General features: G+C 42.1%; 2 protein-coding genes across 2 annotated transcripts; one reads left to right on the forward strand and one right to left on the reverse strand.

The window, feature by feature from the left end:
* The first annotated feature begins 7,072 nt into the window (after positions 1–7,072).
* lft1 (lefty1) lies at positions 7,073–8,989 on the forward strand. Its single transcript, XM_069158738.1, has 4 exons — positions 7,073–7,337; positions 7,572–7,818; positions 7,945–8,184; positions 8,665–8,989. Exons 1-4 carry the CDS (start codon positions 7,073–7,075, stop codon positions 8,987–8,989), a joined length of 1,077 nt encoding a protein of 358 aa, XP_069014839.1.
* A 2,941-nt stretch (positions 8,990–11,930) lies between these two features.
* hnrnpub (heterogeneous nuclear ribonucleoprotein Ub) lies at positions 11,931–22,751 on the reverse strand. The gene is made up of 14 exons (XM_069158663.1): positions 22,089–22,751; positions 20,557–20,671; positions 18,497–18,573; positions 18,224–18,363; positions 17,997–18,096; positions 17,054–17,166; positions 16,530–16,793; positions 16,288–16,407; positions 16,062–16,190; positions 15,789–15,957; positions 15,385–15,678; positions 14,972–15,246; positions 14,706–14,843; positions 11,931–14,040 (listed from the first exon to the last, which is right to left on the reverse strand). Exons 1-14 carry the CDS (start codon positions 22,594–22,596, stop codon positions 13,990–13,992), a joined length of 2,493 nt encoding a protein of 830 aa, XP_069014764.1. The 5' UTR covers positions 22,597–22,751; the 3' UTR covers positions 11,931–13,989.
* Positions 22,752–25,310: the final 2,559 nt, after the last annotated feature.

The raw sequence follows: 25,310 nt of genomic DNA on the forward strand, positions 1-25,310 counted from the left end.
TCCGCGGAGGAGACGGCCGAGTAGACACCTCGGCGCGCAACGCCGCGTTGAATTGTGGGAAGTAAGGCTGTAAACTATGAATGAGTTACAAATGGGCTCTTAGCTCGTGACCCCGCGTGTGCACATTGAAAACGCACCTCGTGAACTCCTAGAAACCACCTAACCTCTTTATCTAATCATTGAAAAAAAAAAAAAAAAAAGCCTTAAGTGTGACGTGATTCGTTTTGAATCCGTCGTAACTCTGTCGAATATTCGCTCTTTTCCAACTTCCGCGCATGCGTGCGGCGCTGAAACCTTAAACCCGCCATCATTGCCGAGCTGTCCGTCGATTGCTTCACAGCCAGCAGCCTATCTTCTTGTGTTGCAGCATCTCTGGTCGCTGCTGCAGGCAAAATCCCAGATCATCATCATGGCGCCCGTCACAGCATCTGCTGTGCGGAGGGATGGAGGGGGGGGTTGGGGGGGGGGGGGGCTGTCAATATTGTGAATGGAAACTGCGGGCTGTCTCAGTCTGCTGGTGGCGTGGTGCGGAGAGGACATCTTCTTCTTTAACAATGAAATAACAATGACTGCTGTCCCTTTAACTGGCTACAAAACACCAAGTTTATGGAGATATATACCTACGCAGTCATGTGCTGTACGTCAATGCCAGCTGTCCTGGGACCTCATAGCTGTTGCATTGAGCCTCATTCACACAACAGTCAGACAATGTCATCGTCTGCCTGTCTGTTGCATTTATGAAAATGGAAAAATGTACAAATTCTGACTATGTATAGACGTTCATGAAAGTTATGTATTCATAATTGAACAGTTTTGTAGATCTGCAGTTTGGCAAGCAGCCTATATATGTGTGTGGTCTCAACAGGCATTTGACGGTGGCTTATGTATCCAAAAATGACATTGGTATTTGGAAATAATTAAAACATCATGACACTTGTTATACTTTGAAGTGCTTCAGCCATCCCTCAGCTGATTCCAAGGTCACAGCGTCAAGGTGTCGTGTTTGTCAAAGATCCTCCACTTTTCGGTCATGGGTTAGCGAGACTTAATGCGCAGAGCAAACTATCCAAGCTAAACATGATTGTACTGCTGGTGAGAGGTGGATTTTCTGACATGAATGTGTCCTTAAATGAGAAATGAATCTGCATCTATTCAGCGTGTGAGTCCCACAGGCTGATTTCAGTTAATCAATTCATCTGCAAGTGATTACCTCATGAATGAAAGCAGCAAAGGTCAGGGGTGGAAGAAGTACCCAGATCCTTTGGTGACAACACACTGTAAGTACTGCATTGCAAGGAAAAGTCCTGCATTCAAAACTTTATTTGAAACAAAGTATTACAAGGAAAATGTTCTATAAGCTATAAATAGTAAAAGTACATACTGCAGTAAAATGTCCCCTGTCAGTGTATATTGTATGAGATCAATATATGTTTGTAGTGTCGTTGTCCTGTAAGAAACACGCATCTCTAAAACATCAGCTTTACATGGGCTCAGAAAAACAGTTCTGTTTCCAGCTTTGTAACATTTTCCAGCGCATCCGAGATGCTTTTTAAAATAGTTGAATTATCTTAACACATAGGGAACATTTCATCTTTCAGCTTATCAGAAAAAGTTACGTTGTTTTCACTGGACAGGAAAGGTCCGGAGGTTTGTAATCTTAAAGTTAACCAAAGCTGTCAGTCACATGTAGTGGAGTTTTGGAATATTTGCCTCTGAGATTAAGTCAAGTAGAAGAGCATAAAACTAAGATACTCAAGTCGAGTAACTCAAATATCTACTTGAGTAAATGTACCCGAGAGATAAAAACACTATAGTTTCACCTCAATATGTGACAGTATCGCTCTCTATGATCATCCAGCAGACATATTAACACCGATGTGGGCTGTTTATGCGGTTCAGAGTGCAGTACTCTGAACTTATCACATGTTTGAGAATGCGCTATCCTTTTGAAGCACTGCTTATCACCGCTCAAAGTACATCTATCAATGATTAACGGCTACACAACAGCTGAATGTAGGGAGAGGTCCGGGGTGCGGAGGGGGGGGGGGGGGGGGGGGAGCGAGAGACTTTCAAAACACCAACAAAGAAGGATGAATTCAGCACAATACACAACGTGAACATGTCAAAAGAACTAGATTTTGATGCTGATGAAGATAATTTGTATTATAAACGATTATTATTATGACTTGACTGTCCAGCAGCAGTTTATAGACTCTGCAGTGTTTAACAGCGCCGAGATGACTGATTCTGTTGGTCTGGAAGTACATGTGTAAAAGCACCTGAGAAACCGTCTTTGTTGCACCACATTTATGACTGCAGAACCAGGTCACCTTATCAAAGACAAAATCATATCTTATCGATTCTACCGTGCAGTGCAATTTTAGTTCATCCATGTGAATGCATTGGTTTTTGTATTTATTTGGGTGTTTCCTTTCACCTGACATCCATGGTCTTTGAATATATTTGAGATGCCCTCTTTGTTTCTTGATTGAGTTTTAAATGTTAATGTCTTCAACAGTCAGCTGTCTGCAGTTATTTATCACGCTGGGTGGGTTGAATAATTACCCAACTTTCATCACAGAGACAAACATCTGCCTATTAATTTATGATCTATACAAGTCTTAACCCTTTTTAAAGTGAAAACATTTTGATCTGATGAGGACCTGACTGAAGTTGAACTGCTTTTATGATACATTAAATCAACCTGTGATTAGAAGTTAGTGTGAAGGCGCTACTCCTTTCAACAAATATGAAAAGCAGAGGAATCACTGATCCTATGATGTCATACAGTGAGTAATGGTAGAAACTAAAAACAGCTGCAGTGATTTTTACTGGAATATCAGCAACATTTGCAGCTTTGATTGACACCTGAAAGGCCTGCAATGAAACAAAACTCATCAGAATTGAACATCTCAAAACGGTCTGTGCACCCAATATTACAAAAGTAGCCTACTGACAGTGAAAATATATTATTGTTTATTGATGTCTTTTAAATGCAGTCTTTTACATAAGATGAGAAACACAGTAGAACAACAATATAACGACACAGAATAAAATGACAAAGAAAATACCAAAGGAAAAGCACAGAATTAGAGTTATAATGCAGTTGCTGCTACTACTACTTTAACTACTACTAATATTAATAATAAAAAGTAATACTACTACTACTAGTACTACTACTATTTACAATAATCATCCTCTCAATAATCATGATAATAATACTAAGGAAAAAATATGAACAGATAAAAGACAGAAACATAAGATGTTGACCCAAATTACTAAATCTATGTGAATCCCAATAGAGCCAATAGAGGTATTGCTCCCTTGGTGACGTCATCAATTCAAGTCTCGTTGTTTTCCTGTTTGGGCAGATAGTTTTCTATTTAAAGTCCTAAATATCATTAAATATAACAGTGCACAATGCTGATGTCAGGGTGTAAGTTCCCTTTAAAGCCTCCACCTCCTCGTGCAGCGCTACCACAGCGCCCTCTGGTGTACAAAAGGCCTCTCCCCTGCTCCATGGATCTGTTCGCATGTTACTGCAGCTATCTTCTACTTTATTTCTCGGCTGCTTTTAGACTTTCTCCCATTTCAGTTATGTTCAGGCTGCACAATGTTTTTTTTTTTTTGTGTGTGTTTCTTTTACTTTGCAGCCATATAAATGATCCTTTAACAGAGAAAATAAAATCCACTATGTCATTCTTGGATTTCATTGGATTTTGTTCTTTATTGGTATCCTGCACGCTAAAGGTCTGAACTGTGTCGGTCAATTAAAAGTTAATGAACATATTTATTGTCAGCACTAACTAATCATGTCTGATCCTATTTGGTTCCGTCTACTCTTGGATTGCAGCCCATTTGTCTGCGCTGATTGACCCGTCATTAGCTGTGAAATGCAATTAGACCGGCCTATATGTCTGTCTACACGTGGAGGCAGTTAATGCATTGTCCCTGCACAGGTCTCGCACTTCCTCCCTCTCACAGACTGACCGATGATTATTGGCAGACAGCTCTATGGATTTCATCCAGACATCTTTTAACGTCTGCAGCCCAGTAAAAGAAAGAAAGGACAAAAATATGGTCTGGGCAAACTAGTGCGGTTCATGTCTACAAATATTTGATGTTAAGATAAAGCAGGCAATAGCAGGTCAGGAAGTCGGTGACAATGCAGCCATGTGAATAATGAGGAATGTGCGCTGACCACCAACCAGTTCAATATTGACTCTTTGGAGGATGCAGCAGCGTCGCCTGCTTCCTAGGGAGACGCGTATAATGAGATGCTGCAACATAATGCGCAAAGCAAATGGAAAAGAAGAAAACTGCAGCCTCGACCTCCCTGTAGGACGAGCTGCTGGAGGATTTCTCTCAAAGCGGGTCTTCAAACAGCAGCTCCTGCAAGCAAAGGGAATCTCATGTCTAACAAATGGAAGGCGATGGCCCATAAATTGGACTACTTTTGAATGCAAATGGTTGGTTGTTAATTAACATCTGCGTTGTGGATTGTAGGAGCTCGTTGGCCTTTGACTGAAAAGAAATGGCACCTGGGAGCATCATTGAACTAGGCAACTTGTCCTGGATTGGCATGGGAAGGAATAAAGTCCTGAGAAATATCACACAAAGGCCGTCTTAATTTCCCGGATTAGGGATTGTAATGTGCTGGCATGTGTATTTTAGGCTGAGGAGAACAGGCACTTAGACTGGCCTTTGCCTGCACTGGACAATAGATGTGCTTTGAATTTACATGTCTGCACTGTTGATCCTGACATCAGACAATCTGATGGAGCACTTGGGACTTCACTAGAGGGAGATGACTGTGTTGTGGAACACACATTAATCATTTGGGGCTTTCTACATAATCACATTAAGTTTTAAATAAGTTGTTATCCCTTGAAACACATAATTCTGTCATTAAAACATGAAGCAACTGTGACCATCTTAGTTCATCAATTTGTACAGTACTTTCTTGTGCATATTTTTTTTTATTTTGTATCCATTTAATATTATTGCATAAAGTCCTTCATAAGCTCCGGTCTGGGATAATGGCTAACACCGGTTTGTTTGTCTGTTGGACAATGTTTAATTAATGAGCACTCACCCCATCAATTGAAATAATGAAATAGATAAATACAAATTTCCTGATTACATTTGTTTTAATTAATAAGAATATAAATGAAAAATGTCCCAGCTTAAAATGAGATCGTTGGCCATACAGCTACTATTGCACAATTGCAAATTCAATTCACACTAACATTGATCAAATTGTTATAATAACCAGTAACACAAAAAGTTACATTAAAAAAAAGGGAGCAAATCATGTATTTGCAATAAAATTTTAATTAATTTGGTTTTAAGCACAAATGCAGCAGCATAATATGTTCAAGATTATAGCAACCTGGTTATTATAACAATTTGATAAATGTTAGTCTCATCTGTACACACTTACAGTTAAACATGCAGTTAGAAATATATTCTTAATCTTTCTCCAGTGTGATTGAACCACGCAGACTGTGTGGAGGTCTTAGCAGTAATAATTTGTCTGGTCAGTGAGCTGCCGGCCCTCGCTGCCTATGAGCAGGTCTGGCAGTCATCTGTCATTTGCTCTCCCTGTGTGCCCATTCAGTCTGTCTGACATCTCCAAGCAAACACAGCCCCAATACACAACCAGGGCCAAGTAGGGCCTTCTGGGCAGCCAGTGAGAGCACCCCTCTTCTAATGTTTGTGTGACAAAAAAGGCAAGGCAAATCCTCGCAATAGAATCAGATAATCACCAAAGTGTGAAGAAGCTGCCCCAATCCACATCCACGCCGCCCTCCCTCCCCCCCGGCCCCTGGATTAACTGTCTGTTTGGCTAATAATTTTAATCTGATGGAGAGGGCCAAGAATGGGTGACAGAGATTGGAATAAACATCTAATCCTCTAGTCCCCCTCCACCCACCCACCCTCCCTCGAAGGCTACCTCCTCCTGGACCCCCTGTTGTACATTTGTACCAAAGTGAACAGACTGCTGTTTTTTTTTTTTTTTTTTTGTCCTGATCTTCCAACACTGCTGGACAAAAACTGCTTTTACAGCCACCCAGACAGAAATAAGCCGACTGTGTGACAAACTGTTTGCCAGACTGGCCAGGCCTGACATTGTCCAGTGGAATGTACATGTCAGAGTGTGGTGTGTGTGGACAAGGGTGCTACTGAGAAGAGGCCACTTCAGGTTCACAGGGTCAAGAGATGTCTGTCTGGGACACATGTGTCACAGCAGAGAAACACACTTACAAGAGGAAAAGTAGTCTGATTCAGGACAAATAAAAGATTCAAGATAAAGACAACACTGGTACATCATTCTCAATCAAATAAAAACAATTAGGACTCATAAATCATATCAATGAAAACACTACTTCAGGTGCTTCCTGGTTTAATGAAGTCATCCAAAATCTTAATCTCAGCTTCAATTGGTAATGGTTTAGATAATTATTTTAATCTAATACTTATTTAACAAACTTCCTGTCAATGAAATCCTCCCAATTTGTGTCCCCTCCATAACTTTCTACTTTTTATGGTAGAAAACTCCTGAAAGAGAATCTCAATCATCACTGTACCTATTTAAACTCGGTGATAAATGTGGCCTTCAAAATGAAGTCAAACAATTACATAAACACATAAAATGTTTTTGATTGTCATATTTTCCCCATTAAGATTCATCAGTATTATTTAATTACACCATCAGCAGCAGATTATTATTATTATTATCTTAATCTTCCTTCTGGCATCAAATGCAACACAAGACCCACCCACATCAAACATAGTTTTAGTGGAGCTAGGGCGAAATTACACCTCCACAATACGGATGGCACTCCAGTCTAATTGTTGCTGTTTGAAGTATGGACACTTAGATATCCTGTTTAGGGTGGGGCTGTATTGTCGCACCTTTGTTCTGATAAGGGTTCCTACCCCCATCGACAAAGTGCGAACGACTGGGAGGGCCGTACCAATATAAGGGGACAGAGAATTTTCAGAGGACCAGTGTGTATCTCAAAGATTACTTCTACCACCGTTCTGCTGTCACTGAAGTTTTTTGCTCATGGATTTCCTCCGCGCTTGCGTCCTGTGCGCAACTGTCTTCAGTCTCGCCAAGGCTTTTACGCATCAGGATTTGAAAGAGGCGTTGCTGCATAAACTTGGGTTGGATGAAGTTCCTAAAATCCATAAGAGGGATATGGAGAACCTGGTGATTCCGGGGCATATCAAAAACAAGTACTTGTCCATAGTGAAAATGCACCACAGCAGGAGACGCAGATCTTTGCCCAGTCTGGCGGGCATCATGAGGGGAATCCCTGGCAATGCAGGTAAGGACCTTTCCCATTTTTCCAAATATTTAAAATGCAATTTGATTTATAAGAACTCATATGAGAATAGATTTGATACATATATCACCAGAATTTAAAAAAAAAAAAATAATTCTGTGCGTAATTGGTGTGCAAAGACTATTTTACGCACCAAATTATATTTGCCAAATGGTCATTTTAAACTATTTGAGAAAATAAACACTAAAAATAACTTGAAATGTTTTTTTGTTTTAGATATATCCGGGGAGCTTGTGTACTCTGACACAACTCTGAATCGCATGGTGTTCGACATGGAGGCAAGGATCCCGGATAACAGCGAGGTGACAATGGCGGAGCTGAAACTCTACCAGCGGGCTTCCCAACACAAACGCTTCGCGATGGAGAAGAAGAACCACCGGCCCGTCAACAACGCCAGGGTCAGCATTTACTGGGTGGAGGTCCTGTCCAACGGATCCAACCGGACATCGTTGGTAGATTCACGGTAAGGGGTCGTTTTGTTATGTAATAAAGTAACTACCTAACCTAACCTAATTAATTAATTGAGTTATCTTAACACTTCTCCTGGAAACATCAGCCACATCTCATTTCGTCCTTATCATGTTCACAGGTTGATCCCTATTCACGAGACAGGCTGGAAGAGCTTTGATGTCACCCAGGCGGTGCACTATTGGTCCAAGATGCAGCAGAAGACACCTATACACCTGGAGGTGTGGATCGAGGGCGAGAGACCTGGCAGCTACGCGGCAGAGATGGCCAAAAGTGTCCGCTTTACCACCCAGGCGCCGACGGACAACACCTTGGGAAAACCGGAGCTCGTCCTCTACACACTCAGCCTCGAAGAATACGGGTAAGCGCGAACTTTTGATATACAGGATATTGTATCAGTGTGACAATTGGCCCATGTGCTGTTTTACCTGTCACCGTTTCCATTCGTTAATAGAGTTGTTGCAGTGTGGCAGCCACCAGGGGCGTTAGTTTCTCATTGTTTGGAGAAATTTAGCGGAAAATTATTGTCTGGGGCTAAAAATCAACCAGTCCTAGAAAGATTTGAATATCATTTATTTTATATGATTGGATTTTTAAAAACATTTTAGCATTGTATACGTTGATTTGGCCACTAAAAAAAAAATAATAAAAAAAAAATCAACAAATAATAGTAATCTTAAATTGACAAGCAGGGGTGTACCTAACAAATTTTGGGCCCTAAATCTTGCTGGGTCACCACGCCCCCACCCCCCTTCACCACCCCTCTTTCGAGAATATAATTTGAAATAAAAATATAAAGTGAATAGCAGGGATTTCAATTTTGGTATCATTTCCTCTTCAGCTCTGGTGGCGACTGTGATGTCAACCAAAACAAAGACATCTGCTGCAGAGAGAAACGCTTCATTGACTTCCGTGCGCTCACCTGGACGCAGTACTGGATCATTGAGCCGGCAGGTTTCCAGGCCTTCTCGTGCACTGGAGGCTGCAAGCAGGTCCGACGCAACTTCGGATACGGAGAGCGGCGGTGCACGGCATCCGAGAGCTCCCCGTTACCCATCATGTACCTGGTGAAGAAAGGGGATTACACCGAGATAGAGGTGGCCGAGTTCCCCAACATGATAGTAGAAAGGTGTGCGTGCACAATGGACAATATCTCCATAATATGAAGTTATGGAAAACAGCTGTAGTAATCCCATAATAACAAACTGCCTGGGTGTCTTATAGGAATATTATAGTGTTTTTTCATTGGGGTGTTTGATGTATTTTATAGTTTCGAACAACACGTCTAGTACTTTCTATTTAAATGAATATTTCCTGGGAGCTTCACACACAACACGCAGTCCTGCTTCCAAGAAACACTCAAGCACTTTTATATTTTTTTGTAAATTTTGATATCTTTTTTTAAAAAGTGAATTTGTATGAGTGAGTTGAATCATTCCAATTCTGTTTGATGCGTTATATTTTCAAGCTGTACATAATATGAATGAGTCTATGTTTGGAAAATAAAATATTTTGTTTCACTAAAAGCTTGGGATTGCCCGTCCCCCATGCTGTCTGTCTGCCTCCATTCACATTCATGATTGCATTCACATGCAGTTTCAGACAGCTGCCTGTGTCTTTCACCTCATAGGAAATTGTAAAGCAGAGCAAATAGTTTACCTAATGACTTTATAGCCCTTGTTACACTGAGGGCACACTGCCATTGATATTAACGGTCTGACTGCTTGTAATGCTTTATTTACAGTGAAGGAGCTGCACAGGCGCATACAGAGAAACACCAAGTCAATTCACATTAGGTGAGTTTAGGCTCCTCGTACGTTTACATCAGGCTTAGACTAGGCCAAACATTGCTAATCAGAGCCACTAACCTAATGGGTGTTTGCTGTTTGACTGGGGGGGGGGGGTCTTGTCATTCACTAATATGCTGCTAATGTAGGTAAACACTCTGCTCTGCCCGAAGACAAGCAGCTGTCTGGGAGGGAAATGAATTCCCATCATACACCTCCAGTATGGCAAATAGAGGAAAACACAGGTGGCGCTGTAAAGAGACATGAATGTCAAATGTTTTATAACAGATTTAATGTGGTTATTTAGACATGTCAAACTAAAAACAAATCTACGCAAGCTCCTTACAAACAGAACATAAAATGCATGCAAGTATCCAACTCTTTAATTGGGCCTCCAATCATCACAATTGCAGCTAGTTCGTTTTAACATAATTAGTTTCCCAGTTAATTGTCGTATTAATAAAATGTGTCTAATAGATGTTGCGTTTGATGATTTCTGTTGTGTTCCAGATGTTGTACTTGTGTACTAACTTGCACTATTTTGAGTACATCAGTGTGTTCACGCTGTCAAGTACAGAAACATGCAGCGCACTACGAGTATCGGGATGAAGTGTGAAAGAAAGTGAAAGAAGTGTGAAAGGCTGGACACTTTCCACCCGAAACGGTTGCCATCTTGGCTACGTACAGGAAGGGGGCAGGGCCACTGACGTAAAGAATTTTCAAAATAAGGTGTCTGAGGAAGCTGCAGCTGTTGGAGAACAACAAACAAAAATATGTATTTTTTCACTATTGCTGCTGGACAGGAGAATCAGTGTGTTAAACAGAGGACACGAAAAACAAGTTGATTTCTGGGTAAAATAATTAAAGCTGCATATATTTTGGCGGGTGATGTGTTCACACGCTGAGGCCATGCTCTCAGTGATGATGCCAACATGCTGATGTTAAGGTGTGGGAATGCTTATCAGGGTTGTGTATCTGTGGTTGATGCTCTGCAGGTGTATATTCTTGCCATTGTGATCATTTTAGATGAAAGATCAGTTTATCTTCTGAGGACCGTGCAGTTATTGACCATATTTCAACTGCAACCACAAATATCCACCTCGCGCTACAGAAATGTATTTGGTATCACCGTATTCAGGGGAGGTGATCGGCTCTCTTGGCTTCGGTGTAATCCCGGAAGAAATCTTGACGCAGGCTGCAAGAAACCCCCAGGTTAGGAGAAGATTTATTTTCTATCAGGGCAATGATGCGCAAAACCAAAGATACTCAGGAATGTGTTCAGAGCTTTGTTTTCAGTTCCACATTAAAAGGTGTTCATCTGTAGCCCGGTGGTACCAGACAGACAGATAGGGTCTGGTGATTGTTTCTATTTCTTGCATCCTAATGGGCGTAGACCTCGGGTTCATTTTCAATCAACTGGAGCAGCTTTTAACCAATTAACAACGCAAGATGCGTGCTGTGCGCTGTAAACACTAGAGATCCTCCCCCGATGTGAGCAGAGTGAAACGCCATGTTGGTAAATGACTTCTGCAGACTTGGAAACAAAACCCGAAGCATCGTTTTGGTTCAGCTTCCGTTCCTCGATATTTGCCGGCATTGCTACGTTTCTAGCTCGTACAATAGCGCCACCACCGGTGCCATTTTGGAACCACGTTGCGAGACAATCGTGGTCCCTCCCACTGGGCACTGATTGGTCCGTTCTTCAGGGCGGCTGAGTGAACCTTCATGGAAACGTATCCATACTAGCATACTATTTAGTGTGGCAGAAAAAGATTGAGTACGTCCCTAATACGTATCTTCAATGTAGGAGGAGGTTTCAACTACATCCGGTCGCATCATGAGCGTGCTGCTCTGGCTGTTCTGACCCACAATCCTCTGCGCGGCGGCTGAACTGCTGTTGGTGGCGTTGATGCTCCGCCAGCAAAAGGAAGAAGAAGAAGAAGAGCCATGAGAGGGAAGCGTACACCTTCCAAACCGAATCCGTTTTCTTTTTACTACAAATCGACCGCGACCAAGAGGGTCGAAGTTGAAGACACATTTTGATGATTGAGCAGGATGTCCCAACAGTAGATACTTTTGAAGGGTAGGTGCAGTACCTTATAAAAAAATAAAAATAAATAGTATGCGATTTGGAAAGCAGGGAGGGTCTCCAGACCTAATAATAATCCCAGCAAAGACCGAAGGAAGGAATCGAGAGGTGGAACCGGGCGAGTTCATCTGATGACCGGAGTCAAATTAAACAAACGGATTAAAAGTTAAAAGACAATATAACATGAAGACTTTTAACAAGCATTGTAACAAATCACAAAGTCACTACATACCAGCTTCTTTAACTTTAATAAGAGACAAATTTTTCCAACACAAATATTAAAAACCGTCAGATAGAAAAGACAACAAATCTCAAAAAAGTCAGCGCAGTTGGTTTGATAATAAAAGACCTGATGTACAACCTGCAACATAAAGCGAGAAAAATATAGTGTCTGTGGTATTATAGGTTATACTGTAAACTCAAAGCTTGCATTCTGCTTGATGTTTTCATCTAATACAATAAAAAAGGAGGGCACAAACTCTCCGGACATTTAAATAGAATCGAACAGTTCATCACACAGCAGTACGTGGGCAAACTAATACTTTCTTAACCACAACACATTTATTACTCAATGAACATTCGTGCACGGTTGGATTAGTGGTGTATTTAGTAAGTATTTACATATTTAGCTATTTTCAACATGGGTAGAGAGACAATAAAAACAATGAACACACACCGCTGGGTTTATCGGATCTAGTGGAACGGTTTTGTTTCCCAGCTCCGTGTCGTGGTGTCGAAAACACGAGCCAGTCGCCGGGGGTAACGAGGCCGGACACATCACGAGACGTTTGAATGGGGGAGCTGCCATTATTGCCAGGCCACACAGTCACCAACACAAACGCCGGAGGGCTTTCAAACAAATCGGCAACGACTTGGGAGCTGAAAAATAAGTTGGGACGAGGTTTTGGTGAGCCGTTGGTGGTGTGGAAGTGTTGTGATACTGTGGAGCCCTTTAGGTCTGCTGGTGAAAATGAGCAACTCCGCCTTCTTTTAACCGCTTTTTGTGCCGAACTGGCGTCATCAGAAACTGGTTTGAAATAGCAAAAGTGGAGTCAAAACAAATTATAAAAGAAATACATGCAGTAAATATTCAGTGTTTCAATTAATTGGACTGGTAAGTGCTCGCCGTTTCTCAGAAGTCTAGTGCACTAAAGGAACCGTTGTTAAAGACGATCTAGAAACGTACTTTCTCCTGAGAGTCACCGTTAGCGCCCAGATTTTAAATGACAAATTAGAAACACGGGAATTAAAAAGACATAATGCATCACAAAAAAATGGCTTAATTCTATCCTTAAAATGGCTTGGCCAAAATACTTTCTCAAAGCACATCAGAATAGCTAAAAGACCAGAAATGACAAATCACAGACAAGACACTTAAAAGGCAATACTCAACTAATGAGGTGCCGAGTGGGGCTTGTAGCAGGGCTGGATGTCCTTATTGTTTGAAGTAGCAAACCAGGCCATCGCCCATTCAAAGGTCTTTTACACACCTTTGAACTGAATCAAAAGTCGTAAGCCAGGAAGAATGTAAAAAAGCCAGCGAGTTGTTTATTGTAGGTCTATAGAGTTTACGTTACAGGTTTGATATTGGGAACAAAAGACAAAAAAAACTTTCTGTAATTTATCAGCTGCTTCAGTTCAGCTGTTTGACAGTGGACTCCATTGACATGTACAGTCTAACAATAGAATCAGCTATCATGCTTCCTCCCAAGAAACCAAGGTTCCTGTCAATCATCAGTTTCTTAAACTTCATAAAACCTACGCCAAAAAAAAAAAAAAAAAAAAAAAAAAAAAAAAAAATATTTACAATTTTCTAATCAAAATAAGCAAAAAAAAAAAAAAAAAAAAAAAAATCACAGCACAGATAAAATGCACAACCCTGGGAAAAAAAAAAAAAAAAAAAAAAAAAAAAAAAAATCTTAATATCTGCCAGACAGGCAAAAAGTTTTCTGGTTCCTGATATTACAAACATTAGATTTTCTTAAAAGCATGTCATTTAAAAGTGGTGGAAAAAAGATAATGAAATATACAACAAAAAAAATAGGATGACTGAATGCGATTGAACCCACACTGTACATGTTTAGATAGATTTATATAAAGCTTGGATTACACTCGTGATGCCTGGTCTCCTCTGATGGAATGTTGGTACTCCATGTCGCTTGTAGTCGGGTGGGTTTAGATTATTAAAAGTGGGTTCTATGAGGAAAAGAAACTCAAACAGACAGGTGGAGGGATGTTCCGTGGCTAGCGGTGGATCAGTGTCGGCCACCAGTCCATTAGAACAAGTGTCTTAGTAATATCCAGGCTGGTACTGCTGGCTCCAGGGCTTCTGGTTCCAGAACTGCAGACAGACAAGTTTGCGTCACGTTACTACCATCTAACAAATCAAGACCATCAACCTTCAGGCTGCACGTATCACAATGTAATATATATATATAAATATAATTTTTTCGCCACAACAGCATACAGGAAAGCAATAAAATAACAATAAAAAGCAATAAAATAACAGCAAAAAATATTAAATATAGAATGCACAGTATATACAGTAGTGTGTATATATATGTATGTATATATATAAACATATACACACACACACACACTGTGCATTTTATATTTAATATTTTTTTTTTATTGTTATTTTATTATTATTTTATTGCTTTCCTGTATGCTGCTGTAGCGAAAAAAATTTTTTCCCCTTGGGGATTAATAAAGTAACTACCTAACCTAACCTAACAAATCAACTTGAGATGAAATACAAGCAGGGAAATGAAACACTGACAGCATTACGGCTCATATTCATTCCATTTCTCAGGAGTTAAAATGTAATTGATTTTCCAATAACCTGTGCAGTTGAATTGATTTGTGTTTCAGCTACATATCATTTTGCAGGACATTAGCGTTTTATTCACATATGCAAGTAAACGTTGACGTTTTATTGTATCTGCACTGGATGTGCAACAGTGACAGCAGATCCACACCGGGAGTCTGAGCTGCTCAAATACTGACCCCTTGCTGCCAGCTCTGGTTGAAGGCTTGGGCCTTGTCCATGCCGTTCCTGTTGCCATAGTTGCCGCTGTTCCGGTTGTTACCAAAGTTGCCGTTCTTGTTGCCAAAGTTGCCACGGTTACCACCTCTTTGCTGAAACTGTAGTGGGAAAGAAGCAGGAAAATGATAGCCATGTTGCAGCTCTTTGACTCGATCATGTTTCAAAAGACAAAAAAAATGAGGGTGAATATGTGCCAAAAGCTTCCAGATGTGTCGTTATCACCCACCTGGTTGTGATGTCCCCTGTTTCCGCCACGATTCATGTTGCCTCCACCTCCTCTGCTCATGTTCCCTCTGCTCATAGGACCACCTCTACTCATGGGTCCTCCTCTGGGGCCCATGTTGCCCCTCATTGGGCCGCCCCTGGGGGCCCTGCCCAGACTGGGGATGGGGCCGCCGCCGCCTCTGTTGAAGTTTCCGCGGTTGGGGAATCCTCCTCTGAAGGCCGGGGGAGGCATGAAGCCGCGCGGAGGACGGCTGAAGCCGCCGCGAGGGCCGGGAGCTGTGGACAGACAGTACAAGTTACAATTCAGTCTTTGCAACATGCATTCGCAGAAAATGGGACAATATGAGTCAAAATAAAATGTGTGTTCCAACATCTTCAAAGGAAAACGTTAAGATTCAGTACTTTCAATCCCACCTCCTCTAAAGTTGCCTCTGTTCTGGAAGCCTCCGCGGCCGCCACCTCTCTGTCCAGGTCCACCGCCACGGCCAAACTGGTTCTTGCCTCCGCGGGCGCCACCACGTGGGCCTCCGCCACCGCCGCCTCCTCTTTTCGGTGTTGTGCTGCCCTGGTTGGGCTTCTTCTCAGCAGGCTGAGCAGTCTTGCTTTCCTCTTTGTACTGTTCCAGCAGCTTGCCGGCCTCCTCCTTCTGCAGCTCCGCATAGACGACCTCGCTGAAGGTCTCTCCCTCCTCAGGCAGAGAGTAGAAGCCTGGGGTGGAAGGAAAACAAAGCAGAACATGGTTAAGGATGCAACTAGAGAGACAACAACATCTGAAGAAAACCCAGGACATCGACGGGATGTAAGAGCAGGAGCTTCACCTTTCATTTTGAGCACAGCGTGCTCGGGCACTTCCTTGCCGTCGCTCTCCACTTTCTTCTGGACTCGCTGCTTGTAGTCTTCGTCAGAGGGACAGACCACGACAGCTTTACGCTGGAAACCTGCAAACAGACACATCTTCCTCTTCTGGCCCGGGGCAGACAGGTTAGTCTGGAGAGGAGGAAGAGGATGCTCGGTCATATTATTGGATTTTACAGTCACATTTGTATAATATTTGACAAGTACGGCAAGCAGATCGAGCAGACGCCACTTACATGATCCAGGATGTAGTTCCTCTTCTTGCGGGCAGCGATCTCAATGAACTTTCCCAAGAAAAGTGGTGCTCGCTGGGAGATGGCGGTCAGTTTTGTGATGTCCTTTGACTGGCGCTTCAGGCTGTTGATCTGTATTAAAAGGAGATCAGACAACATGATTTAAAAAAAGAGGAAGAGAAATTGTAATATTATCCAGCTAAGCCAAAGAGCTGGAATCAGTACTGACCATCATCTTTTCCACAATGGTGTCACTGCCCAGGATGTAGTACTTCCCAGGGTTCTCTTGGACTTGGTTCTTGACCCATGTGGTCTTCCCAGAGCCAGGCAGACCAACTATCACTATGATCTGCATGACAAATAAGACAGAAATCAAATCACCGTGTCTACAAACTGACGTTAAAACTCAATACCATGACACTGTGAATAATAACTTGGATGCACATCTGATGATCTGATCCATCTGCCTACCTCGCAGTCAGCTTTGGTCTGTGGCCCCTTGAGTCCACGGACTCGGTCACTGACTTCGACCTGCTGCAGGAAGGTGTAGTCCTGAGCCTGGGGAAAATACGGAGTCTCCATCTGACCGAAGTTGAACTCCACAGCACAGTTGTGGCAGATGACGTGGGGGAAAAGGGCCTGGCCGTTCAGGGAGTCCTTGCTGACCTGGAAAGCGACAGCCGGCTCTCCGCCGTTCTTGGAGAAGGACATGACCACCTCGTCCCCCTCGAAGTCCTGAGCAAAAACAGAAAAATGGAAAGCTAGAAAAACAGAACACGTCCACTTTGAAACTTCATTTTCAAAATGAAAAAGGTGTCAATTCTTTGACATGTATAGTATTTATGATGTACATAAAACGCCGGAGCTACATATTCTGCAGAGCATCAGTCTATTCGTTTCCAATTTATCCCTGCGTATTCTCTGAGGCATGATAATCATAATCTTCGTTTGGCTCTTATAAAAACAAATACTATTTGATCAGAGTTATGTCTTACAATAAGGCAGCAGATGACATCATTCTCCTCATAGGTTTCTCCAAAGTCCTCCGTCACACAGTTGGTGGTCTTCTTGCCTTTCCCAGAGTAGGCGTAGGAATGCTCCTCCTCCCCTAAACATTAAGAGGAGAACATTCACTGTCAAAAACACTGGTGATATACAACAGGTGACATCATATTTCTAAATTTGGAGGACACAATTTAGACACTGGGACTTCATCACTCCTGGTAGACCTCAGACATAAGGCTGGGCAATATGGACAAAAACAAATATCACAAAATCTTTAAACCAACACCTCAGTATGGCTACCATATTGTAGTGATTACTATTCGTGCTTTCACGAAATTTCAAAATATCTTTAATTTTTTTGGGGAAATAATCCTCAGTAATGTGAATCTAGTGGGTAAAGCAAATAATTAAATAGTCTGGAAAACAAAATCTAAGTGTCACACCACAATAGCAACATAATATTGATATATTGCCCGGCCTGTCTGGACACCATTGCCATGTTGCAGCCAGAGCTGAAGCCATTTTAAATGAGCATGTCATGCTGCTCACAGCCCTCCAGAGGGAGCTCTCCAGACACGCTATGTTTTACAGAACATCTTTGCAGCCTCAGATTGTAAAGCCTGTCACTGTTTTATTACAAGGCTCTCAGTCTTGCAGACATTTAATGGATGAAGCAGTGATTGTGCTTAAAAGTATGACTCACTGCAAATGGCTGCATTGATATAATAGTGAGGAGTGATAGAGTCAATGATAGCCAATCATGTTTTAGTCCTTACAAACATAAAATGGTCAAAACACTACAGTTTCCGGTGCACCAGACCAATAAATAAATGTTGCCAAGACTAAATGGAAAGTCACTGTTGGCCACAACCCCTTGTTCCACTGATACTGAATGAAACAATTCAACTATATAATAAGTATGACGGTACTGACCCAGGAGCAGTGTCCCGGTTGCCAGGGACCAGCCGACCTGCACATCATGAATCTCCATGTTCTTGCCAGAAATGTGCTTCACTGGAATCTTCTCTGTGATCTGTACAAACAATGACGAACACGTTATCAAAATGTTGCCTACAAAACAATTAGGGATGTAATAAGAAAAAAATGAAGGTCTACAGCAGGAGGTGTATTGACACAAAACGTAGGCATTGTTATTGTACCTTCATCTCAAAGCAGGCTTTGCCTTTGTTCACGCCGTAGGTGGCCTTGCCTCCGGACCACAGATAAGCAAAACTCTCCATTGTGAGAGATGAGGCGCTGTAACGGTCTCGTGACACCTTAAAGTGCAGGTCACAGTTGTCTAAAGCACAAAAAAAAAAAAAAAAGTTTAAAAACAAAACACAACCATAATTCTCGTTACTTGTTATTTAGGTCTTTGCCAAGCCATTTATTGATCTTGAAATACAATCAACCCAATGAAATGAGAAACTTACAGGTATCCAGGCAGACTTTTGTGTCATCAAACTCTTCATCTTCCTCCTCCAAGGGGGGAACAGGGGACTTAAAGGCCCTGAAAAGAGATACCAACATGCCAGTTAGAGGATTCGCATGTCAGTGCTGAAACATATTGGGGGGAGGGGGGGAAAGAAGTGGAGAGACAGACTAGGGGAAACAAAATAAAAACAGTGAATTGGGCAAGAGAATCGCCAAACTTGTGGGATAGTCAGCTGTATTGTAGGCCGTGGCAGACAACGCTTACCTTGCAGCATCCAGCGAAATCTAAAACGTGAGAGATACACAGAAAGAGAGCACCTCCACTAGCTTTAGCATGCGAGGCTGTCCCTGGGTGAGAGTGATAAACTCAAAACAGACCTCTCCCCTTTCAGATGAGTGTGTTTGTGTCTGGAGGATCGCTGTGAGTTCACAGCAATAGTGAGTTATATTTAACTTCCTATGTGTGGAATTCTAGATCAAAAGGTCATGACTGATCACTTTCTCTGTCTAACTATGCAGTAGAAGTTGTCACCATGCTTAACTGCTTAAAAAGAGCAATAGCAGTGTACTGAGAGCTACAGCAACTTACCAACTCTGCAGCTTGAGTAGAGATCCCCAAATCTCTAATGAGAAGTTGTAGAAACTAGTCCAGATTTAGGGTAGACATTTAAATGATGCTTAAGCATGGTTTCACCTGAAATAATGATGCAACTGCAGTGGAGTAAATACATAGTAGGAAGAAGCAGATTCTCATCTGCAGCTGTGTTAACATCTCCAAGTCCAGAGGCATCTGTCACTGTCATTTGTCCCCAATCAGCCCTGAATGTTGTACAAATAGCTGCAGTGGGGAGATTTATGGCAGCTCTGGACAGCACACAGCCTCAGCTTGAGCATATGGTCAGTGCAGGCTGCCAGCAAGTCACATATTGGCTGCCACTATGGACCTGTGGCTGTTTGGGGGGCACTGGTTTTACACACGGTACATTAAAGCTCTACAACTTTATTAGGGTAAAAGAAAAAAAAAAGAGAAAAAAAAAAATCAGTGATGGGTTAAAACTGGACTTTCAATTGTAAATGAATGAATCCTTAAAAAATAAAAAATCAAAAAAAAATTGTTTATGAAAAGATCCAGATTTCTCCAAGTTTAAAAAAAAGCAAAAACAAACAACAAAAAGAAAAATCCTAAAAAAGCTATTCCATTTTCTGCCCTTTAATCCTTACAGTGTGTCAACATCGCAATGAAAACAAAACACTGACCAGGAAGTAGGTACATGTACACACACACACACACCCACACACCCATGCACGCCATGCATGATGCCACCTATGCAGGGATATAAAAAGAGCCTTGCAAACGCACACATCCATGCTCTCACACCATGATAACACACACACACACACACACACACACACACACACGAGACATGAGACAGAAATAGCAATTTGACATCATACAACCAGTGAAATAAAAGAAACAAAAAACAAAACAAAAAAATAAGACCATTGCGAGGCAAAACGATGGACGGTCAATAGCGAGCTCCTCCGTGGACGTTCCAAACACTCTGGGAATTTTGCTAGATCCTTGTGTGCTACGCTGCAGCAGTGGACCCCTCATCCCACACCTCTGAGCTATTGCTCCCCACCCGCCCTCAGTTCACAAGTGCACATCTGCTACTTTCCTCTGGGTTTCTCTGTGAGCAGCCTCGATTCACCTTGAGGACACAACGGGCTTTCCAAAACAATAAGTGGCATGAGGAACAGATGTGAAAATTCATAGAGACTTGATAGATGCACTTCTGCTACAGAATGCAGTCCAGTAAAGACACAATGTGAGTGGGCACTGTAGAAAGTAAATGGTAAGGCTCTTTAAGTAGTCAGGGATGACCCTCAAAGCATGTGTGTGAACATAATGTTATTAATAAATAGTATCATACTTGAAAATGAGGATTTTCCTCTTGCTAGTTATGTGCATTGGCACTTAAAGCCAATACAGTTCAACAAAGCTACTGATGGCGTTTCAGGGATGCTGAAGGCCATTTTTGCTCTGTCCCATCCTTACCAGCTGTATTTGTTCTCTTCAATAAATTCAAAGTAGCCCCTTCCATGTTCCTCCCGGCGTCTCTTAACACCCTTCTTATTCTTCTGATCAGCATTCGTGTCTTTGTCCGCATCCCCTTTGAAAATAGAACAAAGATATAGAATGAGGTGCTCCTTTTTGAGAGAGAGAGGTCGGACTGGCAGTGGGGTTCTGGCCCACATAGCCCGTTCATTAGTTACATCGTGTCGACCATAATCATCAATATTAAGGTTACCAAGAGGCAACACCTCATAATTACATTTAATACAAGACAATCATAAAATGTAACAGCTCTACAGACCAGGTAGTAATTACAATTCAAACTGGCCCAAATGAACAATGTGAACAGTGTTTACTGGGGCTGGAAAAAAACAAGTCTCTGAAAAGTAAAGGGTAATTAACCCTAATACAGGGCTTAATATATACTGTTTCAGTGAGGTTCAGATACAAGTCTAACTCATTAAGGAGGGCAAGTCTACTCTTGCCAGGGACAAATGAATCATGCAGGGAAACCTACTTAGACCTGGATTACCCGCCTCCTCCTCCCCCCCCCGCCTCCCCCGTATATTGCACTGAAATACATAAGAGGGCTAATCGTTGTAAATCCACATTGTCTATGTTCATCCAACAAGATCCCAATTTCTATTCAAACCACGAACAAACTAAACCACGTGCTAACGAGACAAACAGGTGAGCGCGAGCCCCTTCTTCCGCACAGAGGTTAGCTACTCAGATGTCCCCAGGCCTCGGACACGAGAGGCCGCAGTAATCCCATGTGACGAGCATCAATAAGAGGCCGACATTTGATTTTAACGGCGTTTTTTTTTTATTTTTTAAAAATTATTATTATTTATTTTATTTTGGGAGGGTGTTCACCAAAACTGCTCTGCGCCAACTGTAATTAACGAGACAGAAATGGAGGCTAGCTTTTGCATTCACGTCGGGCCGTGTTTCCCCCTCCAACACATCGGTCCAGTCAAACCTCAACGTGGGAACCTCTGAAGTAGCTAAACAACGTTGTTGTTGTTTTTTTTTTTTAGCGAGTTAGCACTGCACCTCAGACACAAAGGAAGAGATGCTAGCTGGCAAGCTAATACGTTAACCAACGAAACGAAACGAAAAGCCAGACGAAATTAAAAAACAAAAACAAAAAAAAAACCAATACGCCATTGCTTCCCCTCTTGTCTCTTAACATTAGTAAATTGTAAGTAACTGCATTCAGCTCCGAGGTGATAGGTTATCGTTTGAAGGACCGGGCTACGTATACGTAACGTTACAACATGACCGATGCTAAACTTAAGCTAGCTGGCGGAGCTAACGGTTTCAGTTTGAAGCTAACGCTAGCTCGCTAGCCTCGTAGTGAGGTCACGCTGTCTGCCTCAACATGGACGTCGTATTCACATCGACTCGTTCCCCTCCGGCTCCCTCCCGCGGTAACGTTATAGCCAAAAACCGACACCCAGCCACAGTCCATCCAACCAGTCACATTTTCAGAAGCCACTCGGTGGACTCACCCTCAGCGGCCTGGTCCTCGGGCTCACCGTCCTCTGCGTCTATTTTCTCCATGTCGTCCACATCTGCCTTCAGCATGGGGTCCATCTCGTCTTCCTCGTCCTCTTCCCCCTCGCCCATCTCTTCGTCTTCGGCGACGGCGACGCCATTGCCGTCACCGTCGCCGTCGCCGGCCCCGCCGCCGCTTTTGCCCTCATTCTCGGGCTGCTGCTCTTCTTCCTCCTCGTCTTCCTCCTCCTCCTCCTCCTCGTTGGCCTCCATGCTTTCTTCTATCGGGCCGTCGCCCTCTTCTTCCTCCCCCATGCCCTCCTGGTCGCCCGCCTGGTCGGAACCGTCGCTGGCCGCCGCATCTTGGACCAGCGGAGAATCTCCGGCGAGGGCCTCCTCGTCCAGCGCGGCCTGCAGGCGGTCCATCAGATCGGCCTTCAGCCCCTTGTCCGAAAGATTACGCTTTTTCAGCTCATCCTTCAGCTCGTTCACTTTAAGCTTTTTCACGTTAATTGCGCTCATTGTGAATATTTTTGACGAAAAGATGCGTTTAAAATACGACGATGAATAAATAACTGGACGCCCTTTGTTAACGGATGTAGCTCAAAACTGCGCCAAATGGCACCCGCTGTCCAACCAATCCTTCACCGGCAGAGAGCTGCGCTGAGCTGCGGTGTGGGGGAGGAGAATGACGTCTCCGCCGTAATTACCCAGAAAGCAGCGCAGCTTGGTTACACGGCCCGCCGACCATCTGTCACTGCCACCAAACAATCCCGTTCTAAAGCATTGTTGTGGGAAAAAGTGGGGCTCAATGTGGAGAAAAACAGTCCCCGTAGACAAGTCGCAGGATATTACTTAGCTTTATTTGCTCAGCAGCCTTTCTTTTTTTTTTCAAGGCCGGAGTCAGACAAAAAAAAGAAAAGAAAACGAGTTTCCTGCCCCTCCCAATATTTTTAAGAAAACCACCAACACATGAACGTATAGATATTTGTTTACAGCAATATCTAATAGCGGTTTGTATTACAGTCGGGTTTTTTTTTCTTTTTCTTGTTTCATTGCATGTCAGAGATTGGGGATGAACAAAGTACAAGCAGAAACCTTTATTATTAGATAAGTACAGATATTGTGGTGAATAAAAATAAAGCTGAACATGGCCTTCACTTTCACTCAGTATTGTTGCCTATTATATTTAATGTTGTATATTGAAATTGTAAACTAACAACCTACAGAAGTAAAAACCCATCAGCTCTTTTGTGTTTTATTGAGGCCTTCAAAGCCTTTTATCAAGTTAATCGTAAAAAGTATTTTGTCAAACTGAGTCAAAGAGAGGTGCCCAAATACACAGATTTCTTTGACTATGCAGGTATCATCAGGCAATTGTGTCTCAGCCCCATTTGAGTTTAGCAATAGTGTCGGTCATGGAAAAGTTCTGTCTGGTTGTTTTTTAATCTTTATATTGATGATCTGTCCCACTGATTGAAATCATGTAATACCTAAAGTATACCTTAGTAAACGATGTTATGTACGCAGATGATCTTGTTGTCATTATTTCATGTAGTGAGAAGCAGCTCCTTCAAATATGTTCCATGGTGTTGAACATGACATCAAATACATTGCCAGTCAGAATGTTATTATGATCTGCAGAACCAAAGTGGACAAAAATCTAACATTTCCTGACTTGACATCGTCTGATAATCTTCTTGGTGTCTGTATAAGGTGAAATATCTCGGCCATTTTCTCACAGAACAATTGACTGATAATTATGATATTTATAGGCGATGCCGTATGATGTATGTGCACGCAAATATTCTCGTGCACAGATGAAGTGAAGACGTCTCTGTTCAGAGCAGCTTGCACACCGCTCTTTACTGCACACTTGTGGGCAAACTAGAAAAAGACGAGCTTACAGAGACTTCAGGTAGCTTCTAATGATGCCGTGATAGCAGGCGGAAACTCAAGAGTGCAAGATGTGAAATGTTTTATGCAGGAGTCATTAAATAAATAGGAAAATTTTAAAAATGTTAACTAATATGACCAACAGTGATATAACCTGCGAAACACTCACATCTTTTCCACTTGTTGACACCTGTTGATTTGAAAGTGATGAAAGAGAGACAGTTTGACATTTATTATAAAATAGTGGTTGAGAAATGCTTCTGTTGTGAGGCAACAAAACTTGGGACAAACCACACAAGAACAGGCTATTTGAATATTGTGGAGGAGCTGGTGGGGAGTGTCCCCCTCGATATATATTATAATTACAGCTCTAGTTGTTATAAAAGCTGAGGAGTTTAAGATAGGCCCGCGTCAGGCTTCCAGCGATAAAAGGAGTCTGTTGTGGAATATTTCTTTATATACTCACCGATATCTTTATGCTCAAGATTTATTTGAATATTTATTTTCATTGCTTCGTGAATAGGAGTATTGATTTTGTGTAATTCACAGTATAAGTCCTGGATATGTGTCAGTTACGAGTCAGCCACAAAGTCAGCTGTTATGTCAGTGGGTCACTCAAAGTGACAAGACCCATTGTGTCACTACACAGGAAACAGCAGCTAATGAGCAGAAGCGTGCATTTTTGATTATAGTCAATATGAATCATGAAAGGCGTGTTGTCGTATGATTTACGACATATGTGTTCAGTAAATAGGATTAATAAGAGCTTTGTGACGGCACATGACTGCCTGGGGGAAAGCCCATAATAGAAACAATAAGACCTGAACAGTTTATAAGGTTCTTGACAATTTCACATCAGTTGCTCTCGTGAGATCACTCAGTTTATTGAGACCCTTGATTTTCAATAAACCATCAGACTCCGAAGACTGTTTGATTATGACGACTGTGAGCGGTGTGAAGGGACCAGGCCAATTAAGACCGAAGAATTTACACCACACTATTAAGACATAGAATATCATAATGTACAATATTATCTACCTATTATCAATCTATGTACAATGTAAGCTATATCAATGCAGTATTATGCTCCTTTTTAATGAATAAGAAACAAAGTCAGGGGCCTTATTCATAAATATTCTTACAGTCATCTCAGAGAACTCCTAACTGAGCCCAAACATTTCTGGCAGGGAGTCTTAATTTAGGAGGAATTTAAGAAATTTTTCAGAGCAACTGAGAGTAAAGAAGGACAGAAACTTTCATCTTAATGAGATTTAGTTGACCCTGTTGCCAGGTATGATAGATAGATAGATAGATAGATAGATAGATAGATAGATAGATAG

The sequence above is a fragment of the Embiotoca jacksoni genome, unplaced genomic scaffold (assembly GCF_022577435.1).
Source record: "Embiotoca jacksoni isolate LCO1_2020_lvr unplaced genomic scaffold, fEmbJac1.0.p SCAF_23, whole genome shotgun sequence".
NCBI lineage: Eukaryota > Metazoa > Chordata > Actinopteri > Embiotocidae > Embiotoca > Embiotoca jacksoni.